Source organism: Electrona antarctica (genome assembly GCF_951216825.1).
Source record: "Electrona antarctica genome assembly, chromosome: 21".
In the NCBI taxonomy this organism is placed as follows: Eukaryota; Metazoa; Chordata; class Actinopteri; order Myctophiformes; family Myctophidae; genus Electrona; species Electrona antarctica.
Genome location: NC_136802.1, coordinates 13,906,010 through 13,932,564, shown reverse-complemented (window position 1 = coordinate 13,932,564; position 26,555 = coordinate 13,906,010). Strand labels below are relative to the sequence as shown.

The window sequence follows — 26,555 nt, the reverse complement described above, 5'->3', positions numbered from 1 at the left end:
AGACCTACTGCACATGTAAACAGAGCTGCTAAGACATTTTAAATCTGAGGCTTTTTTGTATACTATTTCAATAGTTTTGAGAAAAAAAATGCTATTTGTCCCAAAATGACTGCAAGGGATTGCTGCTATTATATTTGTTTAAAAAAGCTTTATACCCTGTATAATGTGTAGGCTATGTAACAACGCAATGTGACAGTTTGTTTACTCAATAATGCTGTACCCCCTCCAACTGTATATACTTAACTCTCCCCATTTTCAACAGTTTTTATTATATTTTGACAGTTGCTTTGGCAGGTGCTTTTCACAGCACCTCAAAGGCCCTTAAAACCAGGCTCCAGACTTCCCAAAACAAACTGGTCAGGCTCCTACTTGATCTAGCCCCCCGAACCCACCTCACCCCTGCCCACTTCGACAGGCTGGAATGGCTTAGGGTCGACGACAGAGTACAGCATCTTGCAATGGGTCTGGTCCACAAGATTCGATACACCACCAAGATACCCATGTACCTGTCTAGATACTTCCTTAATGTTAACGAAGTCCACACCCACAACACCAGAGGGAGTGCAACGAACCATGTACAACCCAGATTCGGCACAAACAAGGGACTAAATTCTTTTCGCTCCTATGCCACCAAAATGTGGAACGCCCTACCAACTGTCATTAAGACATGCGAATCCCTTGACTCCTTCAAAACCGCTCTCAAAGGGCACCTACGGATGGCTGCAATTCGAAACTGGCCCCCGTAAAATCTGAATCCCCCCCCCCCCGCCCCCCCCCTTTTTTCCCCTCACTGTATATATTTCTTTTCCCTTTTTACCTCCTTTTTGATGAATTCTTTTTTGATGAATTCCTGTTCTGTCTATAGAAGTGTCTATTTGTACGTCTCTAAATGTTTTGATGATTTGAACATGGTGGACCCTGTTGGAAACAAGTGTAATGCTTAATTGGGTCGTCCACTCACAGTTAACAGCCTTTGTATTGAGTTTGTGCTTGAAATGTACTGTAATTCTGCAAACTGTTAATAAATTCTTCAATCAATCAATCAATGTAAACGTATGCTTTCTCATGCCAATAAAGCTCATTTGATTTGAATTGATAGGTAGCAGACGTCACCGTACGGCGACAAATAGAAAGCCTCCGATTGCGTCACGTGACCGCATGTTTCAGGAAGTCTTTGTCGTTCACGTGAATGTGAAAACAAACACAACAAGCTCTACTGTAACAGGAGGAGTAAATTAATGTTCACAAAGCCTGCATTATAACATGCGTGGTCATATTGTAATTGCTGTTTCCCTGTGGTTCGTTTGCGCAGACTCGCGGAAAATTAAAGGAATATCTCTGTCTTGTAAGTGCAGTGTGCTTAGGCTAATGTAGTCAATGACAACATAAACATGCTACAGTGCACAGCTCAGGGTGTTGTACAGCTCACACAGACGAGCTTGTGCAGGTGTTTTTAATTAACTATAAATTACATATTACATGACACATGCTACACTAGCCGCAATTTGCAAATGTAATGCTACACGTGCCTGTTGCACAGTTGCATCAACATTTCCATTCAATAAACACCCCAGTTTAGTTGCTAAAGGTAAATATATATTTATGCTGGCGCTGCCGTTGCCAACTTATTAGTTAATATACTACTATAACCTAGTACCTTAGTTTATGTGAGGTTGTTATCTACCCGCATATTACCTCTAGTTTAAGGTTGCATTGTACAATACTGTAGATCATCAAATACCAATCTAATAATCTTTTTCCATACAGACAAGCGGTTCTACAAAGAGAGGCAGAGCTTCGTGTGCATTGATGGATCTAAAATGATCCCGTTTGAGCTGGTGAATGACGACTACTGTGACTGCGAAGACGGTTCTGATGAACCAGGTAAAGTTTGTTGTGTTGCTGACTGGTGGTTGTTGGGATCCAATGATTTCATTCAGCTGGGAAAGTTTTCATAGCAGCTTATTTTATTCTATCACACGCTGATCATCATGTGGGAAGAGACAGCTCTGATATAGCCTCGATACCCAGGCTTTCATTTCGTCTGCAGCTCTGATATGTATTTGTGGAATAAAATGAATTTATTCTGTCTTGAGAACACCCATATAACTAGTAGTTATAACTAAACCCACAGTGGGTGTTCTTCTCACATTAGTCCATTTCAGTGTAGTTATTATTAATCCAGTTTATTTTTTTTCCCTCCACGCCTACAATATATGACAAACTCTGTGATGACTGTGGAACAGACTAATAGATCTATTTGGGGGATTGTTAGCTCGTCTGGTCCATAGCCGGCTTAAAGCTATATATGGACCAGAGCTATAGGGGATTGTCTGAGTTAGGCTGAGTTTCTTTTGAGTTCAGTTCATCTTTTAGCAGTGATGGAAGCAGAATGTCCCATTTTACAGGTTACAAATGTACACAAATCTTTTGAAAATAACAGATCTACAAGCAGCTAGCCCTGAAACATGACTGCCATGATAATCATCATGACAGTCATGACGCAACTGCAGCCTGTTTTACGCGATCGCTACATTTACAGTCCAAACGTGTATATAAACATTCCGTTTTCAAATATAAAGTACTCACAATTTGTCCCACGGGTGTTAGAAATGTGCTGGTACAGCAATTAGCATTGCTGCATCCTGCGTTGTTTAATAAAAAGCATTTTTATCCGAGCTCCCCGGCTACTTTTCTCAAACGGGGTTCGTTTGGGAAATACAAAGTTGCACACCGGGAGCGCACTCGCCTATTAGTCTGTATTGGCAGTGCTGTCAGCGTGCCTATATTGAACACACCCAGTGTTTCAGACTGCCACACTCCTCCCGACCGACAGGGGCGCGTAGTTGAAAGCCAATGGCAAAAAAACAGCTCGGATAAAAATGCTTTTTATTAAACAACGCGGGATGCAGCAATGCTAATCGCTGTACCAACAAATCTCTAACACCCGTGGGACAAATTGTGAGTACTTTATATTTGAAAACGGAATGTTTATATACTCGTTTGGACTGTAAATGTAGCGATCGCGTAAAACAGGCTGCAGTTGCGTCATGACTGTCATGATGATTATCATGGCAGTCATGTTTCAGGGCTAACAAGCAGCAAGCTCACAATGCGTTGTGAGATCATGCAACACACTGTGAGCTTGTAGATCAGCTATTTTCAAATAGCCAAAGTTTAAATAGGGCTGAAGAGGGTAATGTAGGCCTATGTTTTGTAATAATAATCCAAATCTACAATGTAACTAGTAGTAATTAAAGTGTTCTAATAATTGTAGTGGAGTAAAAACTACAATTTCTCACTCAGTGGTGGTGGAGTAAAAGTATAACAAATTGTAAATACTCAGTAAAGTAAAAGTACCTAAAAAAATACCCCCATTTACCCCAAAAGTAAATGTACTTAGTTACTTTCCACCATTGCTTTTGAGTTCAGTTCAGTGACCTTTCAGTGTACTTGTGGTGTTTCAGTGTACTTGGTAGCCTCGGAAACCCAGATGTTTTTATTTCCAGGGAGAAAAATAAAAGTACTTGGTGTAGTCCAAGAACCACTGGTGGTGTACATCATAGGGGTTTTCAAATTCAAATTCAGGTGTCAATATCAAAACAGGTACAGGTAGCAATGGGGAGGTGCAGCTAAAATTAATAACAATCAACAATCTGATCAAGCTATCTGCACTTTTACAGTTTGGGATAATATCAATCATCCGTTTTTATGTCTGGAGACTCCTGTCCAGGACAGGCTTCAGACGTGCCTCCTCTGGAGACTTGGCTCAGATCTGAACAGATTTGGTGTTAGGAACCCGTTGCGACCGTGTGCTCTTGCTGACATCGACCCCAGGCAGGGTTTGAACCCATGACCATCCGCTCTAACCACTACACTAGGGCGGCCCAAACTAATATCCTACTATAAAATGTGCGAAATCTGTGTGTGCGGGCGTACGTTCATGTGTGTGCAGGGTTTGACACTATTAAGACCTCAGAGGCACTTGCCTGTCGGCCAAGTACAGGTCATGTTGCCAAAAGGTCGTGCCCACTTGCCCAAAATGCAATTTTCCATTCTAAAATGATAGGTAACATTTGCGCTTGTAAAAATAATAATAGTGGTAAATCCAATCGATAACTGCCGTGTGGCGACTGTCAGTTTGTCAACTGTCAACTGCTAGTTGTAAAAAGGGAGCATTGTTCTACGTGATTAGCCTATAATATTTAATGAAGACGGAATGCACTTGCTCGACGGGCAACCTTAAAGCAAACTCCACTTGTCCGAATGTTTGATCTACTTGCCACTGGCAGTCGGGCAACCGTTTGTGTCAACCCTTAGGCCTCACTCAGACCTTTACTGCATTGCTGTATGCTTGTTGGATGAATGTTGTGTAGTGTCATGGCCGCCCCAATGCATTTCCAATGGGAGTCACATGGTTTGACACAACATTTGTGTTGTATGAGGGGGAGGGGCGCAGTCGAAACACAGCCGAAAGCCATACAACAGCGTGTAGTCCAAAATGTGGACTACAAACCATGTGACTTCCATTGGAAATGCATTGGGGCGGCCATGACACTACACAACATTCATCCAACAAGCATACAGCAATGCAGTAAAGGTCTGAGTGAGGCCCTAGTGTGCGCGTAGTCACGTATCTCGAGAACCGCCTGACCCTCCGACTTCAAACTGGGCATTCACGTCCCATATTCAATTAATGGATACATGTACAGACAATAGTGGATATGACAATAGTGGATATATATACAGTACACAGTGTCAGGCATCTTAAACTGTTTGTATATATAGATAATATATAATAATATATTATGTACCATTCAACAGCTACATTGTATCATTAGCTATGTATATATCATCTATCAGCAATACAACATTTACAGCAGGCAACAGTCCTGGTGCTTTTGTCTATCCCAGTAGTCCATGTGCAAAAGTGCCAGAGTAACGCAGGAGTCATTAATCCTGAGTCATTAATTCAGCCATTAATCCAAGAATAGAACAGAATGTGTGGGAGCTTGGTTGATGACTATACTGGCACAGAGGACTGACCAAGTCGCACTGTCTGTCTTGTACCAGGGGCGATGAGTCTGTGGCTGAAGGTGCTCTCATCCCCGCTAGCTCATCATAGAGGGAGTGGGAGGTGTTAATCAGGAAGCCTTCCCCTGGTTCCTCCCCATCCTCTCTTTGGCAACCACCTCCAGATTGTCCACTTTAACTCCTTAACTACAGAGCTAGCCTTCCTCGCCATCGGTTTCAGCTTATTAGTGGTCCTGGAGTTGATGTTACCCCTCAACAGACCACGGCAAAGAAAGAGGACACTGGCTACTGCAGTGCAGACATTTTAGAACACGCTGAAGGACCTGACCCTCCTCAGGAAGAACAGCTTGCTCTGTCCCTTCCTTTAGAGGGCCTTTGAGTTCTTTGTCTCGTCCAGTTTGTTGTTCATGTGTACTGTATGAATAACAGGCTTCAAAGGGTGTCAAATGAGAGCAGATTGGTACTTAACATTATTTATTTGGCAGTCATAAGGAACCTACCATTTAGCTTTACAAATTATTAAATTCTTTTTTCCCTTATTATTAAAATGTCCTCTTCACATTATCAATGAACTGAACCTGGAAAATAGTTTGGTATTTTTTTAACTAAGAGGACAGAGAGAATGCAGTTCATGAGGTCGTCTGTTTGTCCTCTTAAAAAGGGATGAGCATAGTTAAAAAAGGAAGAGACAACAAGCTATGTGAAAACTGTGAGCCCACAGGAGCGCACTGCATCCACCCTCCTTGTTGAAAACCATTGAGTTTAGATGACTTATAAAGCTTGCAGACCGGCTATTACACATTTTATTTTTCCATTTCTAACAATCTACGCCTGTAACAACAAAATACAGACGCCAGTGGTAAATCCTTCATGTGTACTAAACCTTTTACGTTTGTTATGGGAGTTTAAATCATAGAGTATATAAAAGGATAGAGACTGAACTGGCGCGAAGCTCCGCCCCCCCAGCTATTCATGTCAGTGGAAGTTGCTCAGTGGCGTTTTGAAGCACCCGGAAGACTGCCGGAAGTACCGTCTCAGAACGTCTACTTCCGCATTTGACCACCAAATTTTGGCGGAAGTGCAACCGAGCGCTCAATGTTAAAGCCCAGCTGCACGGGGTTTCCCGGTCATGAATCCACGGGTCCGCCTGTAGTCCCTCCTCCTACCACTAGGGCCCAGAGCTTCAACGTTGAATAGCCTCACTGGCCCCTTGGTTTAAATGTGTCTTTGGGCGTCGACCGTGATGTGATACTAACCTCTGCCATTTGACCTTTTGTAGGCACTGCAGCATGTCCTAATGGCCGTTTCTACTGCACTAACCTGGGCTTCCGTCCGCATTACATCCCGTCATCGCGAGTCAACGATGGGGTCTGTGGTAAGGCTAAACCAAGCCAAGAATAGGGTGCTGAAGATACAGAATACACCAGTGGTTCCCAAAGTGGGGTCCGGGGACCCCCAGGGGTACCTGAGGGTCCCCAGCTAAATTATATTTTTAGCTATTATGATATTTTGGTTTGGAACCAAATGGACCATTATGGGTCCATTTGGTTCCATTTGTACACTCTCAGAGTTAAAATAATATTGATTTTACAATATAAATTGGGGTCCCAGAGATAGAAATGCCATTCAATGGGGGGTCCGTAGACTAATGCATGTCAAACTGGGGGTCCTTGAAATTAAACACGTTGAGAATCACTGCTAGAGCCGGTAAAGATCTTCTCTTATGGGGGTCCCTGGCATATCCTTTCAAATGGGGGTCCGCGGGCTAATTCATGTCAATTTGGGGGTCCTTGACATGAAAAAGTTTGGGAACCACTGATATACACAGTAGAGTTATAGGAACATCATGTCTTTTATCAACATAAACTCCATTATATGGGTCGTCTAATAATGCAGTGGTTCTCAACCTTTTCAGGTCGTGACCTCCCAAAATAATCATATTTGAACTGGGGACCCCCCACCCTGACAAGTACTTGGAATTGTAGGAGTTGAGGCATTACATTTATTTTGACTCGGTTCCATAGCTAAATATAGTGAAAATAGCAGATCTACAAGCTCCGGCGCTGTGAGCTTGTAGATCGGCATTATTATATATTTTTTGCCTATTTCATATATTATTTGACAATTTGGCCAATATTCTACCCCTTTTTTATAGTATAGTTTGTTGATTACTTTTGATGCAGTAATGGTTTTAGGTATTAAAAAGGTGTGAAAAGTCCTTAAATTGTCACTTGACCATGCTCACAATGCGTCGCATATCAGGACGGATTGTGATCTTGTAGATACTGCACAATAAGTATTTTAACTTTTGGTACTATATTTTGATGCCGATACTTTTGTACTTTTACTCAAGTCCATTTTGAATACGGGACTTCCACTTTGCAGTATTGATTATTTTACTTGAGTAAAAATGTGAGTACTTTTTCTCACCACTGATGTAAGGTTCCCCAGTCAACAACATAAACAGCGTGCTGCGTGCTGAGTAATCCTTTTAGAAGTGATCAGAGCTGTCATGCAGGGAACTGCTGCGTGAAACAGGGCTGCACCCGTCGCATGACATAGAGGAATAATAATAGGCTGAATGATCAAAAACAATTCCACAGAAGCGCTGCCTCCAACTGCACCGTGTAAACCATGAAGTATGAAGAACGCTTAGGAAGTTTGGCCTGCTTACATTGTGTGTGTGTGTGAGAGAGAGAGAGAGGAAACTTGTTTTGTTTGCTTCTTCTTCATCTCTGTTTGTTTCTGCAACAACAAGGGTGTGACGGCAACCTGCAACCTGTCAATCCCCCCCCCCCCCACACACACACACACATCCACCCACCCACGCACACACCTCTGTCAGTCTGTTTCCTTTGAACAACCTTCTGTTTGCAATCTCAACTCCTTCCTCCACTGAATCTTACGACTGAGTGCTCGTCAAGAAATACCAGATTTTCTAGTGCTAAACGCACCGCATGACGTTTTGTTCCACTGCGTTATTACCAGGGAGCGACACCATTGTACGAGAAACTATTCAATTAGGGCCGAGGCTCCCACCTCGTCCTCCACCTCAGTGCTATTCTAGATACGAGAGGCTCCCACTTTGGTCAAAATCCAACCCATTCTGTCATCGACACCCCCTGCCGGTCAGCAGCATTCCCGGAAGCTTTTAATGACAGAGCGACAGCGGGTGGCATCACATGAGAGGAAAGAATGAAGGCGTGGGGGTGTAGAGATGGAGAGGGTCCCCTTCTTTCAGTGTCTTATCCACCCCCCCCCCCCCCCCGCCTTTATCTGTTCTCTATTATCTTTCTCCCACTCACCTTCACATGCCCACTTAGGACAGACAAACACTGCAGCGCCTTTTCCCTCTTGTCGACGGCTTGCACAGGCGCAGGGTTCTGATGTTGTAGCCTTACTGGTTACCAATGGGGTTCTGGGTAATTGAGGAGCTTCCCACTGTGACCACTCTCTCGGCTTAAACATCAGAACATGGGAGACATCTGAGCACTTACAAAGCTCTGTGTAGCTGATCGTATAGCATGCTGATTGATCTCCACTCAATTGGAGAGCAGGCGTACAGGGTGAAATCTATTCCAAATGAAAATAGCCAGGCAAGTTGGGAAAACTGTACTTTTCTTTTTTTTAATTTTATGATTTGTACTTTATTAATTTTCTTTTGTATATGAAACATTGACAGACATAGACAAAACACAACCAAAGAAATGCATAACAAAACAAACTCATAACAAAACAAAACAAAACAATATAACAGAAATGCACAGAAATATCCCGCAGTCCACCCCAGCCCCAAATTCCAGACATATTCCTTCAGTGTATTTTTCTAAAGTTGCAGCCCGTTCAGAGCTCACTCAGAGCCAGAAACTAATCAGAGTCCTGATACGTGCATATGGTAAAAGCCCCATTTTAAGTCATAGTCGTCCATCCTATTGAGCAGCCTGTATGACAGTCGCTCGTAAGCGGCCGGAAAACTGTACTTTTCAAGTTGTAGAGAAAGTTTGCAGAAGTTAGAATAGCCCTACTGTATGTTGGTGAGAAACAGCAGTGAGGACACTGATGGATGCCCTCAATGTTTGATTAGAAAATAAAATCCCTCGTGTGAAGTGAGGGGCGCTCTTATCGTCATACATCATCATACATAATAAGCCAATCAAGTCATCACATTCTGTGATACAAACACCTGCTACAAACACTTAACACATGCTCAAACACACCTACACACAAAGCTGCATAGGAGGGCCCCTCACAAAGCTGCATAGGAGGGCCCCTCACAGAGCTGCATAGGAGGGCCCCTCACAAAGCTGCATAGGAGGGCCCCTCACAAAGCTGCATAGGAGGGCCCCTCACAAAGCTGCATAGGAGGGCCCCTCACAAAGCTGCATAGGAGGGCCCCTCACAAAGGATGGGGGACAAATGGCGAAAATAGGCCCTGCGAGCATGTAGATCTGCTATGTTGTTCTTTCTGTTTTGTTTAAGAAAGACTTTTGACATATTTTGAAAATCTGCCCAAAATAGGGACGCAATTTTATATTAACCAACATATATAGCAAACATATCAGACCAAAAAAAAGTGCATGTACTGCATTTTATTCAGTCTGACCAGAAATGGGGAGGGATAAAGCATATCTATATAAAATGAACGACCAAGACGGAGGCTTGGATCGCCCCCACCCCCGCCAGCAAATCCATCACTTTTCCTGATTTTGGACCATGCTAATGTTGACTTACAAGATTAATTGCATTTTGCATATTAATTTTATTATGATTGTATATGTCTAAAAACCAGTTAAACCAACTCACTAAATGAAAAAAAATCTAATCTTAGGATTCTAAAATAAATAAATAAATATATATATATATATATATATATATATATATATATGCACGCACGCATGCACGCACGCACGCACGCACACACACACAAATTGCATTAAAAATAGCTCTTTCTCACAGGTGCGGCAGAGAGATATTGTCAGTAATAATCACGTACAAGATAATTTCATGTATTAGATATTAACTTTAATCGCCCAATTATGTCGGCATGACTCAGAATTAGAATGATGTCTGGCGGTGATTCTGTGGCTCCTGTGTCTCGCGTCTCAGCACGCCTAATGGATTAATTCCTCCTCTTCCTCCTGACAGATTGCTGCGATGCGTCAGATGAATACAACAGTCATATCCGTTGCCAGAACTCCTGCAGGTCAGTTGGATCAACAACGAGAGGATGCATGCGTGGACAACGAGAGACATAAAGCAGAACCTCAATTTAGTATTCGCTCAGGCTAAACAATTCATACTTTTCCATTATTCTGGACTATATATATAACACTGCATATCCATTACACATAAGTTGTGCATCTTATGTACCCATTATTATCACCATCAGAAATGCTACCGCTGTGTCTTTCCATTGGGGGCCGCATGTGGCAGTGATGGATTCACTGCTGCCACCAGGGGGCATGATGTCACTGTAATAGAGACCTAGTTCTGCTCATAGGTTCCTGTTTCTCCCCCTGGCGCACAGAGCCTCTTTCCTAATGTAAATACATTAGGGATGTGTCTTAAAGAGCTTAGTCTGGATAAGGGGACTGACTCATCACCCCATTACCCTTTGCCTTTCTCATCCTGTAGTATTTACAGGCCCAAGCTCTTTGTCTGTAAATTGCACGTGTGCGCCAGTGGCTCATTAGAACTCTTGCTATGGTAGTTTTCATGAGCAGAGGCGCTTTTTTCCTTGGACGACAGTGACGGGCCTCGCTCCAAATATACACACTGTCATGCAAATGGTAAATCTGTTGACAAATCCTGTGAGAGGTTGTGTTTTTTTGTGTTCAGCCGCATGCTTTTCTCTCATTGAAACCGCTCCCTGGTCATATACTCCTATAATATTTGCTCCAGTAAACCCTCCCGGTCATCTTCGCATAGCAAACATTGCACTGATTATACACTTAGTAGTCTGATGCTGAAATGTAGACCAGTACTAGCATCTCTGTCCCCGGAGTAAACCCAGACTCTTAATACACTAACCCACTTACATTGTTGACGGTTGACTTTTGTTATGTTCAAGGCCCATATCTATGCCTAAAAAAAAGAAAACAGAAATAAAAACCCACAACCCACATACAGAGTCTGTCTCATTATGATTTCACAATGTCTACACTCTCATAGTGCCAGACTAGGAACACAATTTAGTTCAACCACACGGTGTCCACCCACATCTTATTTACTCCCCCCCCCCCCCCCCTCCGCCCCTCCCCTTTTAGATTCCCAGTCTATTGAGGGGCCTTCAGAAATTGGATTGTGCCATCTGACAGACAGAAACACGAGTGGGCATTGGGTCGTTCTGTGTGTGTTTTATTTTTTTCCCCCCTCACTAATGATTGGAGCGCATGTCTCTGCTGTCTTCCAGGAATCTGGGGCAGAGGGAGCGGGCAGACGTACAGGGCCAGATGAAGACCTTGGACGACGGCCTTCGTCTGAAACAGCAACTCATTGAGGAGGGAGTCCTACTCTGGAGGGAGAAGCAGGTATGTACACGTCCAAAATGTGCAGTGTCTTTTTGCTGAGTTGACCTCAGTTATGCAATTGAGCAATGTAGAACCTTAGTCTTATCCTGTATGTCATTAATGTAAAGGGGTATTTCACTTTAAAACACTTCTGGGGTCATTTTAACGTCTACTCTGGCTTCATAGACAGTTTTTAAGTTGCTTGGTTCAATAGATTCGATTTTCATTTGATCAGATATGGCCCCTTCCTATATAAACCCATTGAACTTCAAGCTACATTTTAACCATCAACACGCACACAACACACATCCTTGGTTCTTTTGACTCTGTTGAAGAAGAAGAAGAAGTAGGTCGGGAGTGGCTTAATGTTCGGTATCAGCCGGTAACGCGCGGGAGTCTATCCCTGTTACAATGCGCTATAGACCCCTGGGAGATGGAGTCTATCCCCGTTACAATGCGCTATAGACCCCTGGGAGATGGAGTCTATCCCCGTTACAATGCGCTATAGACCCCTGGGAGATGGATTGCTGAGGTGGAGCGCCACACCTACCATCAGCTCCCAGTACTTCCCGCACGACTTGCTGCACCAAGCCGTGCTACTCATTCGCTGAGTTGGATCGAACCCATGAACTTTTGGTCCAAAGGCGAGAGCTCTACGACTGAAGTACCCGGACACTGCTAGTGTCCCTCTAATAATTAGAGGGACACTAACAGTAAAAAACACAAAAAACACATCTCCCTCACGAATTAGAGTCTAATTCGTGAGGGAGGTGTGTTTTTTTTAAATTACTTTTTCAATTATGATTTTTTTTAATGCAGCTTTTTGAAAATAGAAAAAAAGTAATTGAAAAATCATGGCCCTCTCATGCATCACATGGACATTATTCAGCCACCACCAGAACCAGGGACACGTAGTTTGAATGAGTCACGTAGTTTGAATTGAACATAGTTAAAAATAGAATTTCAGGGGGTTTATATAGGATACAATGAAATGTCTAAATACTGAATCAAACTCTCTGGTGGACAGATTTTGAGTGACATACATAACGACAATGAGACAGACCGACTACAGAAACGGGTTAACCCATTCTGGGCGGGAACCCCTTTTGTTGTTTTAACCATTTTTTTAAACTCATCTATTGAAAAATAGCAGATATACAAGCTCTATCCGCGCTCTGTCCCTGGAACAACATATTTTCAGATGGGGGTCCGCGGCCAAATATATATAAAATCTGGGGGTCCTTGACATTTAGAAGGATATTTGTAGAATTGATGGTAGTTCTAAATGGGTTAAAGCGGAAGTATGGGAGCATTAGAGGTGATGATAGGCACTCTGGCATCTGGCTTGGAGAGCGTCAACAAAATTGCCTGCCATTGGGGGGATGGAAGCTGGGCAGGAAGGGCGATCCAGTTTGTAGCTGCACTATCTCATTCTATGGCTGGCCTGTCAGCGGGGTGGGTGCGTGTTGAACGAGTCAAGTAGGACGGTGGTACTACGTCCTTCCGGTGATGGCTCCTCATTGGCAGGTGAGCAAGTACAACAGCCCTAGTGTGGTATGTTAGTTTTAGTATAAACATTAACAGTATGTTGCTGAGGTTACAAGGGTAAATGCACTAGAACAGATTTGTTGTGCCGGTGTTATTATATCTTCTTTGCGCTCTAGATTGTCTAAATACCACAGCGTTTGCAGTGAACTGACTGAGCATGTGGAGGTGTGTTGATATTAAAAATGAGGCGTAGGCTGGGTGCAAAGCTATCTTCCCCCACAGACTGTGCGCTCCAACTTAAGACCAACTTGGTTGGAGCTTGTCTTATCTGTTGTGCTGGCGCAAATTGACAGCAGTGCAAGAAGACTGCAGGGGACTTTTCTTATTTTGGGAGTGCAGTGCAATCTACACACCTAATCCAAACAAACGATGCAACACAATGGTTGTAATCAAAATCCATTCGATCTGTATACAACACTCCCGTTCAACAATTGAAGTGGCATTTCAAGTACTTAATCCTTCATTAATCCTATGAAATAAAAGAAAAGGTTTCTGCTGTTTTTTTTATGCCTGTTAGACGAGCGGTTATGGAAAGATACGAAATGCCGAAAATATTATTTACAATCACTTTTTGCACGTTGCACTCGGTGCAACAGCCATAGCGTAGTCGTACTGTAAATAGCAACATTGCACTGGCCACACCCCACTGCATGAATTAAGACCTAGCGCCATGGTGCAAAGTTGCGTTATCCTTATCAAAATTGGGCCAAATACTTATACTGGAAAGTTTCGGATGCTGACTGTCTTAAAATCCAAAGCAGAGGCGTAAAATAAAACGTGACCTCAGTTGATCTTTAGAATAACAATACACAATCAACTATTGCTGGATCTGTGCTGTTATTGTACTACCAGCCAAAACCCTCTAAGAAATGTCTCCCTTTATCATAATGACATACAGTACCCTTTCATCTTCACGCTGTTTGGTGTCTTTTCAGCTGTTTAACCCATTTAGACCTGAGGACGATTCTACAAATGCCTTCTAAATCCTGACAGTTTACTGAAAGACCCATGTTTCTACGTCAGTGGTTCTCAAACATTTGAATGTCAAGGACCTCCAAAAATACATGTAATTGGCCGCCGACCCCCATCTGAAAATATGTTGTTCCAGGGACCCCCCAGAAGCAAAGATTTGAGTTAAAAACGTACGCTCTGAAAGAATATATTCAAACATTTGGGCCACGTTTTCACGATTTTTCAAAAATAGCAGACCTACAAGCTCGTAGCGCGACACTCTGTGCCACGCTATGAGCTTGTAGATCTGCTATTTTTCAATAGCTAAAGTACAACATGATAATGCTTAAAACACCAAAAGGGGTTCCCGCCCAGAATGGGTATATTAATATCAGTATTTATTTATCTAAAGTAATTATGCTAAAGGCTTAGGGGTAAGTTACTTTTGCCTATGTTGGTGCACTGGAAATTGCAGATGTTGAGTAGCAGCTTGTGCCCTATGGTTTTGTTTGGTCCACACAGGCAAATGGCAGACTGCCTGCTGTTAAAGGCATCTGCTGTGATGTTGCTATCATTGCATTAACCTGCTGTGCAGTCGGTTTTTGGCATGTCAACACGAGATGTTCCCTTCTTTACGGCTGTAAGAGCAGTTCATTTTCATTGTTTTCCCATTCCCTGCTGATCTCACTCATCTCTCGTGTTGCCCGCATCATCAGTGATCCTTTTACAATGTTGCTACAGTACAGTTTAGCTCAGTTCACCAAGTGTATATTGATTGCTTGTGAAAGGACACATAGTTCAAATTGTCAATCTGCTATTTTTGGTATTTTTAAATTATTTGTAAAAAAACAAGGTTGATTTTTCACCACAAATAAAGGCATTAACCTGTATGAATGAGGCTTCAACTAGGCCTACCTACATATGAATATTTATGTCCGTATTGTTTATTCACCACCCCATGGGTGTGTAATGACCTTTATCGTTATTAAATTAGACCATCCTGTCATCACACACACTTCAACTTCACAGAACTGTTTCTCTTTGCCATTATGCAGGCTGCATTAGTTTGAGGAGAGTTTGTCGATTTCGTTGACTAAAACTATGACGAAAAATGTTCGTCGACTACCTTTTTTCACTGACGAAAACTAAATGGAAACAAAATGAAAATAGCATGCTGAAAATAACAGATCTACAAGCTGCGACACGTTGTGAGCTTGTAGATCGGCTTTTTTCAGCAAGTGTAAAATCAGTCATTGCGTCAAGGCCCGCCAAAATACATTTTAGTCGACTAAATCAACTGTCGACTAAAATCTCATGACATTTAGTCCACTAAAACACTAACACATTCCAGGTGACTAAAATGTGACTAAAACTAAATGAAGTTTTATTCCAAAGACTATGACTGAACTAAAATAGGAATTTGCTGCCAAAAACAACACTGGTTTGGGAGAAGACTAGTATTAGTACCCACCGAGTGAAACTGGTGCCGTGCTGCTACTTTCTGTGTTGCAAAGGTAAAAGACGGTGAATGGTCACCATAACATCTTCACGGACTATTGTGGAGCTATTTTGACACCCTGCTTGGACTTCTTGTTAGCATCGTGAGGCTAGAAACGGGAGCTCGCCATCTAAATTGACAGCTGAGTCTGGAGCTAAAATTCTCTGCAGGTCCATGTACTACATAACCTGACTCCGCCAGATGGGGCAGCAGAGAGTACACTGGGTTCCCCCCCCTCCTGCTCCCATCTGGGAACTCTCAGGCAGACTTGATGCTCCGGCCACCAAACGGCCTGGCCAATCAGCGGCAGCTAGAGGCGGGATCAAGACATACACAGTGCTGCCTTGATCCCGCCTCTAGCTGCCGCTGATTGGCCAGGCCGTTTGGTGGCCGGAGCATCAAGTCTGCCTGTCAGTGTTTCCACACCTAAGCGGAAAACGTCCGACAGCCGCGGACAGAAGAAGCTGTACGCAGCTTCTTTTCCGAGTTTTTAGACAGCTGGTGGATGGAAATTAAGCTCCGTTTCCGGGAATCTGTCCGTCACGGCAGTCATCTGCGGAAGTGGAGCTTCTTTTCCATCCACCAGCTGTCTAAAAACCCGGAAAAGAAGCTGCGGACAGCCGAGAACGTCCGCGGCTCTTTAGTAAGTCTGGCAGCACCTTGAGAGTTCCCAGATGGGAGCAGGAGGGGGGGAACCCAGTGTACTCTCTGCTGCCCCATCTGGCGGAGTCAGGTTATGTACTACAGGTACTAAGAGGCAGTTTATACACTATAGGTCTGAAAACATGTATAGACCTAATGATTAAAGGGCAGTCCACCCCAAACGCTCTAGACAAATCCACATAGGGGTGCCCTGGGCGCGGCCATAGCTGAGGTGTACCATTATGTTGAAAGAATGGATGGAAGGATGGAAGGATTTTTATCATTTTGAAAAAGTCATTTTTCTCGTGTAGTCTTCCTGTGCAATAATCTTCTTCAATGCACAGAATGTCACCCCGGAGTGTCTCATTTTCAGCTTCAAATGTGTACAAATAGAACCAATTGCTCATGGTTAAATGAACACTGGTAATTTTACTGTGCACAAATAAACAAGCGCCGCCCATGGTTATTAAGCCAGTTCTGGATCAGTTCTGCTGCAGTGCTTCAAGATAAGAAACTACTAATGAACTATTTTCGCCGTTCATTTCCCCTGCTCTCCATTATCCAATAGAATCCACTAAGTAGTACCATTCCAAATTGGACAATGGCACTCTAGTCTGCACCGCTGCTTGTTAAAATGATAATATATGCAAGCTTATGTGTAGAGTTTTACAAGTTGTTATTGTTTATTGGCGTCATCATGGACATTAATTTGTGTCAAGAATCAGTGCTGCTAATGCTAAGTACTATTTCTGTGCAGGAAAGGAAATGTGAGTTGATGCTGCAGTAACATGAAAGAGATGGAAGTATATATTGTCTATAATCTACATATCATAAAACCAGAGGTTAAAATAGGTTGCATTTTGCATCCCAAAAGTTTATAGTTAAGGGATGCAATAAAACAACGACCTCTGTCGTATACTGTGCTGTTTTTTATTCTAGTTTATTTTGCTAGCTTTAGTTATAATAATAATTTCTTCTTCTGTTTTCTACATGAATATAACCACATTATAACCATATAAAATGTAATGGGAGTTAAATGCTGCAATTTGTAAAAATGGCAAAATATGACTGCTAACATCGTTGAAGTGGGACTCATAAAATGTCCCTGGGACTCATCTAAAAGACCATCCCTGCATCCCGGGACTCATTACATTGAAAACCTATTTACATCACTGTAAAACATTTATGCCATTAAACCTTTGTGTAATATGATGCATTAATCATAAGGAAACTAGTATTTCAAAGCATTTAAAAAAATTTGTATTGAATTTCAACACAATACATTGTATACTGTACTGGATGATACAATGTACTGTACCAGAAAATGCACCTTATCCCCCCGGCCCCTACATTAATATTGTAATTTGTATCACATGTGTCGCATGGTAACAGTTGAAAACTGCTCCGACAACAGAGAACATTTTTGGCGTCTTTGTCGCAGACATTTGCAATCACAAACAAAATGATGACATGCACATGCCAATATTGTATATACGCAACACACACTTGATCACCAGTTGATCTTTCAGTGCCTCCTTTTCATCAGATATTTCTGTTCCATGTTCCCTTGTGTGAACACTGATTGGCAGATCGAGGCTGAGGTGTCACCCAAAATGCTCCCCTCCCCCGGGCGCTGCTGCATGTGGTGATCCTCTGTTCTCAATGTGTCTGATTATGTCCTAGTCTGTTCGCGTTCAAGTCTCTGTTCATTGTCGTGTTCACTGTTGATAGAGTGTATGTTATTGTTTATTTATTTATAGAATGTATATTATTAACGTATTCTTTTATCTTGTTTGGTTCTTGACTCTACTCTTTTAGTCTCTTACCTGTACCTCTCCTGTGTTTCAATCTTAATGTGGAACTCGCTTCTACCAGAATTTCCACTCGGATCAATAAAGGTCAAGATCAATAAAATCATATCATAAATCATATCTTATATGGCAGGGACACATCGTCGTGGGAAACAATGACAATGACTCAGAAAGTGAACTTATTGTGAATATTCAATTCATATGTTTTTATTTATAAGCATTGCAGGTACATTTACATGGTATCCTAATCAACATGCTTTCACCTTTCTCTTTTTAAAACAAACAAACAGAAAACGAGTTTCAAAGATACAATAACCACAACAACAGACAAATCACACTCAAAACAAAACCAAAACCATAGATGGGGTAACCTCGCGTCACTAGGCTTTCCACATCGGAGGAAAACCAGGTTTTCAAACATAAACATCAAATCGGACAACACTCTCATCACTGACAACCTTGATGTGGCCAACTACTTGAATATCTTCTTTACAAACATAGCAACAACTCTGGTTAACAAACTGCCCTCCCACTCTGGGCTCTTTGGTGTAGAGCACATTACAACCTTCTACAGAAACCTAGGTGTTTGTAAAGACGATTTTAAACTAGTTATGGTAACAACTGATGAGGTAATTAAGAAACTGAGTGCCCTCCAACCCCACAAGGCCACAGGCCATGACAACATTCCCTCCAAATTTCTCAGAGACTCAGCCATCTCTATAGCTCCAATCATCACCCACATAGTAAACCTCTCCATCAAACAGGGACAGGTCCCCCAAGATTTCAAACTGGCCAAAGTAACCCCCTTGCACAAGAAAGGGAGTAAATTAGACCCCGGCAACTACCGCCCTATTTCTATTCTTAGTTCCATCTCGAAAGTGATGGAAAAAATAGTCTATGAACAGGTTGAAAAGTATCTTGCCACTAATAAATTATTGTACGAGTTCCAATCTGGCTTCAGAACATCCCACTCCACTGACACATGCCTTCTCTATTTGAGCGACCACATCAAACAAGAGGTGGACGCTGGCAAATACTGCGGCATGGTCATGCTGGACCTCCAAAAGGCTTTTGACACCGTGAACCACTCCATACTGGTTAACAAGCTAAAAGCAATTGGTTTCGATAGCACATCAGTGAGCTGGATGCAATCCTACCTGGAGGGGAGAGAACAGATGGTGGAAGTGAACGGAACACTGTCCCCCCCCCTCCCAGTGAGCTGTGGCGTTCCACAAGGAAGCATACTAGGGCCTCTACTGTTCCTAATATATGTTAACGACATGACTTCAGCTTGTGACTGCAACTTGTTCCTGTTCGCAGATGACTCAGCACTGCTGGTCTCGGACAGGGACAAACTGCAGGTTGAAAATGCCCTCAGCTCTGAACTCGGTAGAATCTGCACCTGGCTCGCTGATAACAAACTATCTTTACACCTGGGAAAAACTGAATCCATTCTCTTTGGCTCTAATAGTAATCTCAGCAAGGCAAATGGCTTCTTGGTTAAAGTGGGCGACAATGTTATCACACGTAAAGATGAAATTACCTACCTAGGTTCCATCCTGGAGGCTAATCTTTCCGGTGATAAAATGGCCACCAACGTAATCAAAAAGGTCAACCATAGAACAAGATTCCTTTACAGGATCTCCTCACTGGTCAACAAAAACACCTTGAAGACCTTAACAGGAGCCCTTGTACAGGGTTTCTTTGACTATGCATGCACCTCCTGGTACCACAGCACCTCAAAGGCCCTTAAAACCAGGCTCCAGACTTCCCAAAACAAACTGGTCAGGCTCCTACTTGACCTAGCCCCCCGAACCCACCTCACCCCTGCCCACTTCGACAGGCTGGAATGGCTTAGGGTCGACGACAGAGTACAGCATCTTGCAATGGGTCTGGTCCACAAGATTCGATACACCACCAAGATACCCATGTACCTGTCTAGATACTTCCTTAATGTTAACGAAGTCCACACCCACAACACCAGAGGGAGTGCAACGAACCATGTACAACCCAGATTCGGCACAAACAAGGGACTAAATTCTTTTCGCTCCTATGCCACCAAAATGTGGAACGCCCTACCAACTGTCATTAAGACATGCGAATCCCTTGACTCTTTCAAAACCGCTCTCAAAGGGCACCTACGGACGGCTGCAATTCGAAACTGGCCCCTGTAAAATCGGAATCCCTCAAACACGAACGCAAGGACAACACAAGAGACGGTCGCGGCCACACAGCCAACTCAAGGTATGGCCACTGAGCCAACTTGGGGACCCAACGCAGCTCCTCCAAGGAAAAAAAAAACAAATTAACGGAGCTGAACGTGAATCCCCCCCACCGCCCACCCCTTTTTTTCCCCACTCACTGTATATGTTTCTTTTCCCTTTTTACCTCCTTTATGATGAATTCCTGTTCTGTCTATAGAAGTGTCTATTTGTACGTCTCTAAATGTTTTGATGATTTGAACATGGTGGACCCTATTGGAAACAAGTGTAATGCTTAATTGGGTCGTCCACTCACAGTTAACAGCCTTTGTATTGAGTTTGTGCTTGAAATGTACTGTAATTCTGCAAACTGTTAATACATTCTTCAATCAATCAATCAATCAATGTGTTTCTAAATCGCCTTGTGATCCAGTCTAGACCGGATGGTAAATAAATAAATAAATCGTATTCCCGTTTGTGGTTTCGCCGTCGCTTTGTTATGGTCCCCCACGTTTGTTTTTTGTCTGTCCAGTCGAGTTGGAATAAAATATGGATATACCAAACAAACTATTCCAAGACGTACTTGAAGAAGCATGTCGGATTCATACACCGTATCAAAGCTTTTATTGGGTAGGCCCTAAAATTACAGTACGTTGCAATTGCCTTACCGCATACTTTAAATGCTTAGTATGAGGTATAAAGTACAGCAGCCTTGTGTGCATACAACAGAAAGATTGGGTATTGGTTAAGACTGACGTTATGTATCTTTCAGGACCTTTCACTGCTTCGTCTCAACCATTACTCTATGGCTCTGGTCTCAGCCACCGCGGTGTATTTTTTGACATTCCGTTTCTCTCCAAAGTTGAATGTTGCCACTACTGTTGGAGCTGCCATAAACTACACCAGGTTCATCCCGATGTTCTGGGCATCTTTGTAAAGTTAGTGTTAGTAAAAAGCAGGTAAAAGAGTAACGTTTGAGCAGACTAACATCAGTCACTTTCCCATTCAATGTAGTAGAAGAGCCGTCTCCGCCTACAGGAAATACGTTGCCTGCGACCATGAGACCCGTTTCTGTCTATAGATGGGGTGGCATATGGTTTTGAGGCACATACCATATATATAGCCTGGCTAATAAGCCAGACTCAAATCACACTGTCGTGTGGTATTTGAGTCTGGAGATGCGGTGTATGGATCTTGTTTCCCGGGGGGTGGGTTCAAACATTTTCTCTTTGACGCAATTGGTTAGAGGTACTGTCAGTCAAGGGTCTCAAGCATTGAATGTCACTGTACCAAAGCCCGCCCATATTGCATACCGTGTCCCGATTGGCCACACCAGTTCTCTGGTGTAGGAAATGGGCGTACAATTGAGCCTCTCCAGACCGTAATCCGCCGGCAGGCAATTTTTTTTTTGCCAACGGCTGATTCGGTCTGGCTTATTAGCCAGGCTACCATATATAGGCTCTGACACAGCCTGACAGCGAGTCGAGGGTTCAATTCTCCAGCCGGCTGCGTGTCACTCACTCACTCAATCACTACAAATAATTACAGGGACTCAAAAACACAATTGCAAATACGATAGAAAATAAAAATAACACAGACAGACATGGTCAAATGAAAACCAAACACAACAACTCCCACCCCATCTTAATCTTAACTTCCTAACTAATCCCTACTGTAGCTTTACATTCATTTATTTATAATTGCAACAAAACCAGCTCCCATCATAAATCAAATTATGTGTCTGTCACATCACAAACAGTTCGCAAAAGATATAATGAATCCCCACTCTGATGCATAACCCCCGGGCAACTAAACATAAATCCATGGCCTCTCTTTATTCATCAGCGGTAACAGAGGGCCTGCCATCACTCATTTCCCTTACCAAAATCAATGTCTACTCAAATTACAAAATAAAAAAACATTCTAGTTGGGAGGGATTAAAACAATAATATAACTACACTGACAGCACATTCACAAATATTTCCCCAAACAGATGAGCCTTCTTGTGATTTTTCTTATTTTGTGTATTAGTCAAATATAGTTTCCAAGAGCAGAAAAAAACAAGTTGCTTGCAATGCATAATCTAATTTCTTGAATTTCACCCTCAGGGATAAATAAAGTAGAATCTATCCTTCTGTCTGTGAGTCACCAACTTTAGTGTTGCAGTGTGTTTCCTCTGTTATTAGTCTGGGGGCCAATACAGAAAAGTGCTTCAGAAATGACTTTTGCTAACATGTTTGTGTAGAAGCTGACAACCTATTTTTTTTGGTTAGAAGGGACCCATAGAAGAAGTTTTAGGGTGGTTGTTATGTTGAATTTCTTTTCTGGTGACTTTTAGAAGCCCTTTTTGAATGCTCATTTCATGCTATAGTCAAAATCTGATTATTATTCTTTACTTTAAATGCATTTTTTTGTGCATTTAAAGCAGTACTATACCATTACATTTACAAATTTGCTAAACATTAGAGTAGCAAAATCCGATTTGACCAGTTTTAAGTATACAATGATAAAATGACCTAAAAATCTTTTTCAGAGATGACAACCAGACTAGAACACATGGCAAGGGGTTTAAGATTAATACTGGATAGGTTGTTTGCTTCTACCCAGTGGTGTTACCAAATGTCAGCTTTGGCCCCCAGACTATATTAGTGATTACACTGACATTCTACATTTTATCAGGATGTTAAATGAAGGCTTTTTCTTCTTAGAGAGAGAGAGAGAGACTAAATAAACAAACTCAAAACATGTTTTCAGTGTTTGCGCCGCGAATGTGCGTGGGTTGCAGAGTTCAACAAAACGAAAACTGGCATTAGAAAAGGTTTCTGCACACAACACGTACGGATGCCCAAAATAGTCTTGCTCAAATGAAGAACCCCCTGGGAAAACTGTGTGTGTGTGTGTGTGTGTGTGTGTGTGTGTGTGTGTGTGTGTGTGTGTGTGTGTGTGTGTGTGTGTGTGTGTGTGTGTGTGTGTGTGTGTGCGTGTGCGTGTGCGTGTGTGTTCAGAAACACACTGCATTTTAATAAATGACTACCGATGTTGCATCACTTGATAACAAAATCTCTAAAACACGTCTTTGTCTAGTATGTAATTAGCTCCTAGCGGAAGAATACACTGATAGGGATGCACTTCTTTTGTTTGAACGCTTGTATCCAATGTGCTGATTAACTAGAAACACTAACGCTGTGTGTACAGTATTAATTGTTACGAGACAAAGGGTTGAATATCAACACGGCTTAGGAACTTTTTAAGTGTGCTCTCACGCACTCAAAATGGTCCCCATAAATCACTGCAGCGACTGAATGTGGCTAAGCAAGCGGAGTGCCCCCGAAAGGTAGCCATCCCTATCGGAACCGACCAGAATCCATCACTGCATTATGAGAAAGTCTTAGGGGAGATTGGGAGGTAATATTGATACGCACGCACACATGTCGCACGTACACACACACACACACACACACACACACACACACACACACACACACACACACACACACACACACACACACACACACACACACACACACACACACACAGCTGTTTTCTTATTAATTGGTCCATTATAGAGAGTGATGATAGGTTATGCTTGGCTGTCTCATGCTGTCATTTGTGGATGTGACAACAACACCTGCTGACACAAGTCATTGAAATAGTCCATTGTGGACGAAGGAAGAAGGAGAAATGTATAGAAAAAGAGGGAGAGATTGAGGGAGAGAGAGAGGGGAGACTACCTGAAATCTGAAGTCTGTGGTTCTCAAAGTGGGGTCCACAGAGAAATGAGTATCGGTCTAATTTCATTATTATTTCACCAGCTGCAGTGATGTAAATAGGTTTTCAATGTAATGAGTCCCGGGATGCAGGGATGGTCTTTTAGATGAGTCCCAAGGACGTTTGATGAGTCCCATTTCAGCGACGTTACGAGTCATATTTTGTCATTTTTACAAATGAAGAAATGATTATAACTAAAGCTAGTGTGTGTATTTTTACTGTACATGCTGAGTACAGTAGTGCATCGCGTGGATGCAGTGGTCCTTGTTTTATTGCGTCCCTTAACTATAAACTGCGTTTTGGGATGCAAAATGCACCCTATTGGCATCTCTGTAGCTGGGAGATAATGTATAATATTGACTATTCAAGGTTTCACTCTCTGCACCACCATTCAATGCGGGTGCATGTATCTCCCCACCTACAGTATTCCGTATACATAGTTGCAGCATTCTGTACTAAATCTCATCTAACAACAAAAGTATTCTCCTATGGGGTCCCTGGTAGAACATATGTTCAAATGGGGGTCTGTGGCCTGATGTGTATACATTTTGGGGAAACAAAAACATGTTGAGAACCACTGCAGAGAGGTGGAGAAACAAGAACTCACTGTACATTCAGTGTGCAGTCAAAACAAAATGCCGCCCTCAGAGCACATTCAAATTTAAAACACCAAATCCCTGGAATAAAGTACCATGCCTCTGTGGATGTACTGTAAACTCCTGTGCTGGTGTGTCTGTAGGCTCACTGCCGATCTAAACTAGTGTTTCCCAAACCCAACTTTCAAACCGTCCATCCGTTCAATAGTTAGCGTCCATTTCAGAAGAGCTACGGGTGTTTTCCCCCGGAGAAACAAACGGGAAGCCAACGGCAGAGGAAAACTAGCGATCATGCGATCTCCTGGATCTTTGTGTCACAAAGACCCCTTTTTCACCGGGGTTGAACCAGTTCTGAGTGTTTCCACAAAAAGTTAATTGGTTCGGAACTGGAACCAAAAAATGGCTGCCGGTTCCATGAAAGCACCACGGTTCCAATAATCTAAAACGAACCAGTTCTAGATCAAAGTTATTTTGGTAGAAAAGGGGCCAGAGAGACAAACGGTAGAAAATGGGCCAGAGAGACAAACGGTGACTCATAAGTCAGCGAAGAGCACCATCTAGTGTCAAAACACATGATTGGCAGAGAATGAGTTAAGTAAAAAAATTTTTTGGAAATGAAAAAAATAGGGGGTTGTAATAATGTACACATCTGTCCGTGAGTACAGCCGCCATGACCCACAAATGGGGCCCGAACCAGTGTTTGGGAAACGGTGATCTAAGCTCCTGTGCTTTTGTGTGTTTCTGTAGTCTCAACTCAGAGACCTGGAACAGGTAGCAGAGGACCTCCAGGTCCAACTGGAAGAACATAGGAGGAGGAAACAAGAGACTGACCGTATCATGGAGTCAGCAGTGGAGGCTAATGGTAAGTGACTCACATACGCTCTCTGACAAAATGAACCATGATGTGGCTAGAATGTCAATTCAGTGCCATTTACTCAACAGCCCGGATCCTGCAATTACAGATATAGTAAGCTAACCATTTGTAGTTGCTATAGGCCAGGCGCAACGGCTTCCATTTCATTTTGGCCTAGACCCATTTGATGGCGGGGTAGTGAATTGACCCCCAGCCCCCGCAGGATAAGTGTTCAAGATGACAAATGGCATGGCTGTGGAATAGAAAGAATCGCAAGGGTTAACGTTGCCAAAGTCATAAATGTAGTATAGGTGTATGGTGGCGAACAGCAGCGCATTGCAGTCCCACAGCCCTCCTTTTCACATTCTCCACTCCTTGAGTGACCAGTTGCTTATGAGTCATAAGAAAATTCACTCATTGTGCTGAACATGAGCGGGCCAGTATTTAACTGGCACTCAGACTTAAGAATGCACAGAACTTGGTGGGTCCTGAGTGGTGGATTCTCATACGTTAAATATCATTCTTATATTTACAATATGATTACTCATCCCCAAACACTAAGTAATTGTTTGGTTTGTGTGTGTGTGTGTGCGTGTGCATGTGTGCGTGCGTGTGCGTGTGTGTGTTGCGCGTGCACGTGCACGGACCACATTTATTTGTAATGTGATTTGCCAAATATTGCTATTCTTAATCTTAATTCACAGTCACACAGTTTCCCGTTCACTGTGGCTTTCTTGGAAACCTATTCTCCTGGGAAACCATCACACAAACCTGGTATTTTGCGTATTTCAAACAGTTATAACATTTGTTTGGCAGTAGAGAAAAAAGCAAACAATACCAAATGAATGTTCGTTCGTCAGTCAGTGTCCTCTCAGCTGTCTCATGTCCTTCTGCAGCGCCCTTAAGCATTCCCAATTGAATCTGTGTGGTGGAACCCCCCGACTCCCCCGTAAAAGTTTCTGAAAGAAAGGTCACTTGACTTTGGCAGATCCACCGAGCGTCCATCCATCACGCTTCTCCACAGTGCCAGCTGACCTTTGCAGCAGGGTGCTTTTTAATGATACGTTAATGACACGTGTGCGTCACTCATCCGCCATGTTCCGGGCATGCCTTCCCACTCTCCCCTTTTTTCCCTTTACAACTC

The 26,555-nt window shown here is 42.7% G+C and overlaps 1 protein-coding gene across 3 annotated transcripts in view; it reads left to right on the top strand.

Annotated features, from left to right (window-relative positions):
- The first annotated feature begins 1,156 nt into the window (after nt 1–1,156).
- The window catches only part of LOC306914465 (glucosidase 2 subunit beta-like), a 227,131-nt gene continuing 201,732 nt past the window's right edge, over nt 1,157–26,555 (top strand). The window contains exons 1-6 of one of the 3 annotated variants that reach the window (XM_079491499.1): nt 1,157–1,345; nt 1,768–1,884; nt 6,314–6,409; nt 10,180–10,237; nt 11,447–11,564; nt 25,306–25,420. In XM_079491499.1, the coding sequence (XP_079347625.1) occupies nt 1,264–1,345; nt 1,768–1,884; nt 6,314–6,409; nt 10,180–10,237; nt 11,447–11,564; nt 25,306–25,420 (586 nt within the window). In that variant the 5' untranslated portion in view covers nt 1,157–1,263. Of the gene's footprint in view, nt 1,346–1,412; nt 1,589–1,767; nt 1,885–6,313; nt 6,410–10,179; nt 10,238–11,446; nt 11,565–25,305; nt 25,421–26,555 lie in introns of those variants that run through there. The other 2 variants (XM_079491500.1, XM_079491498.1) reach the window with 2 other exon arrangements.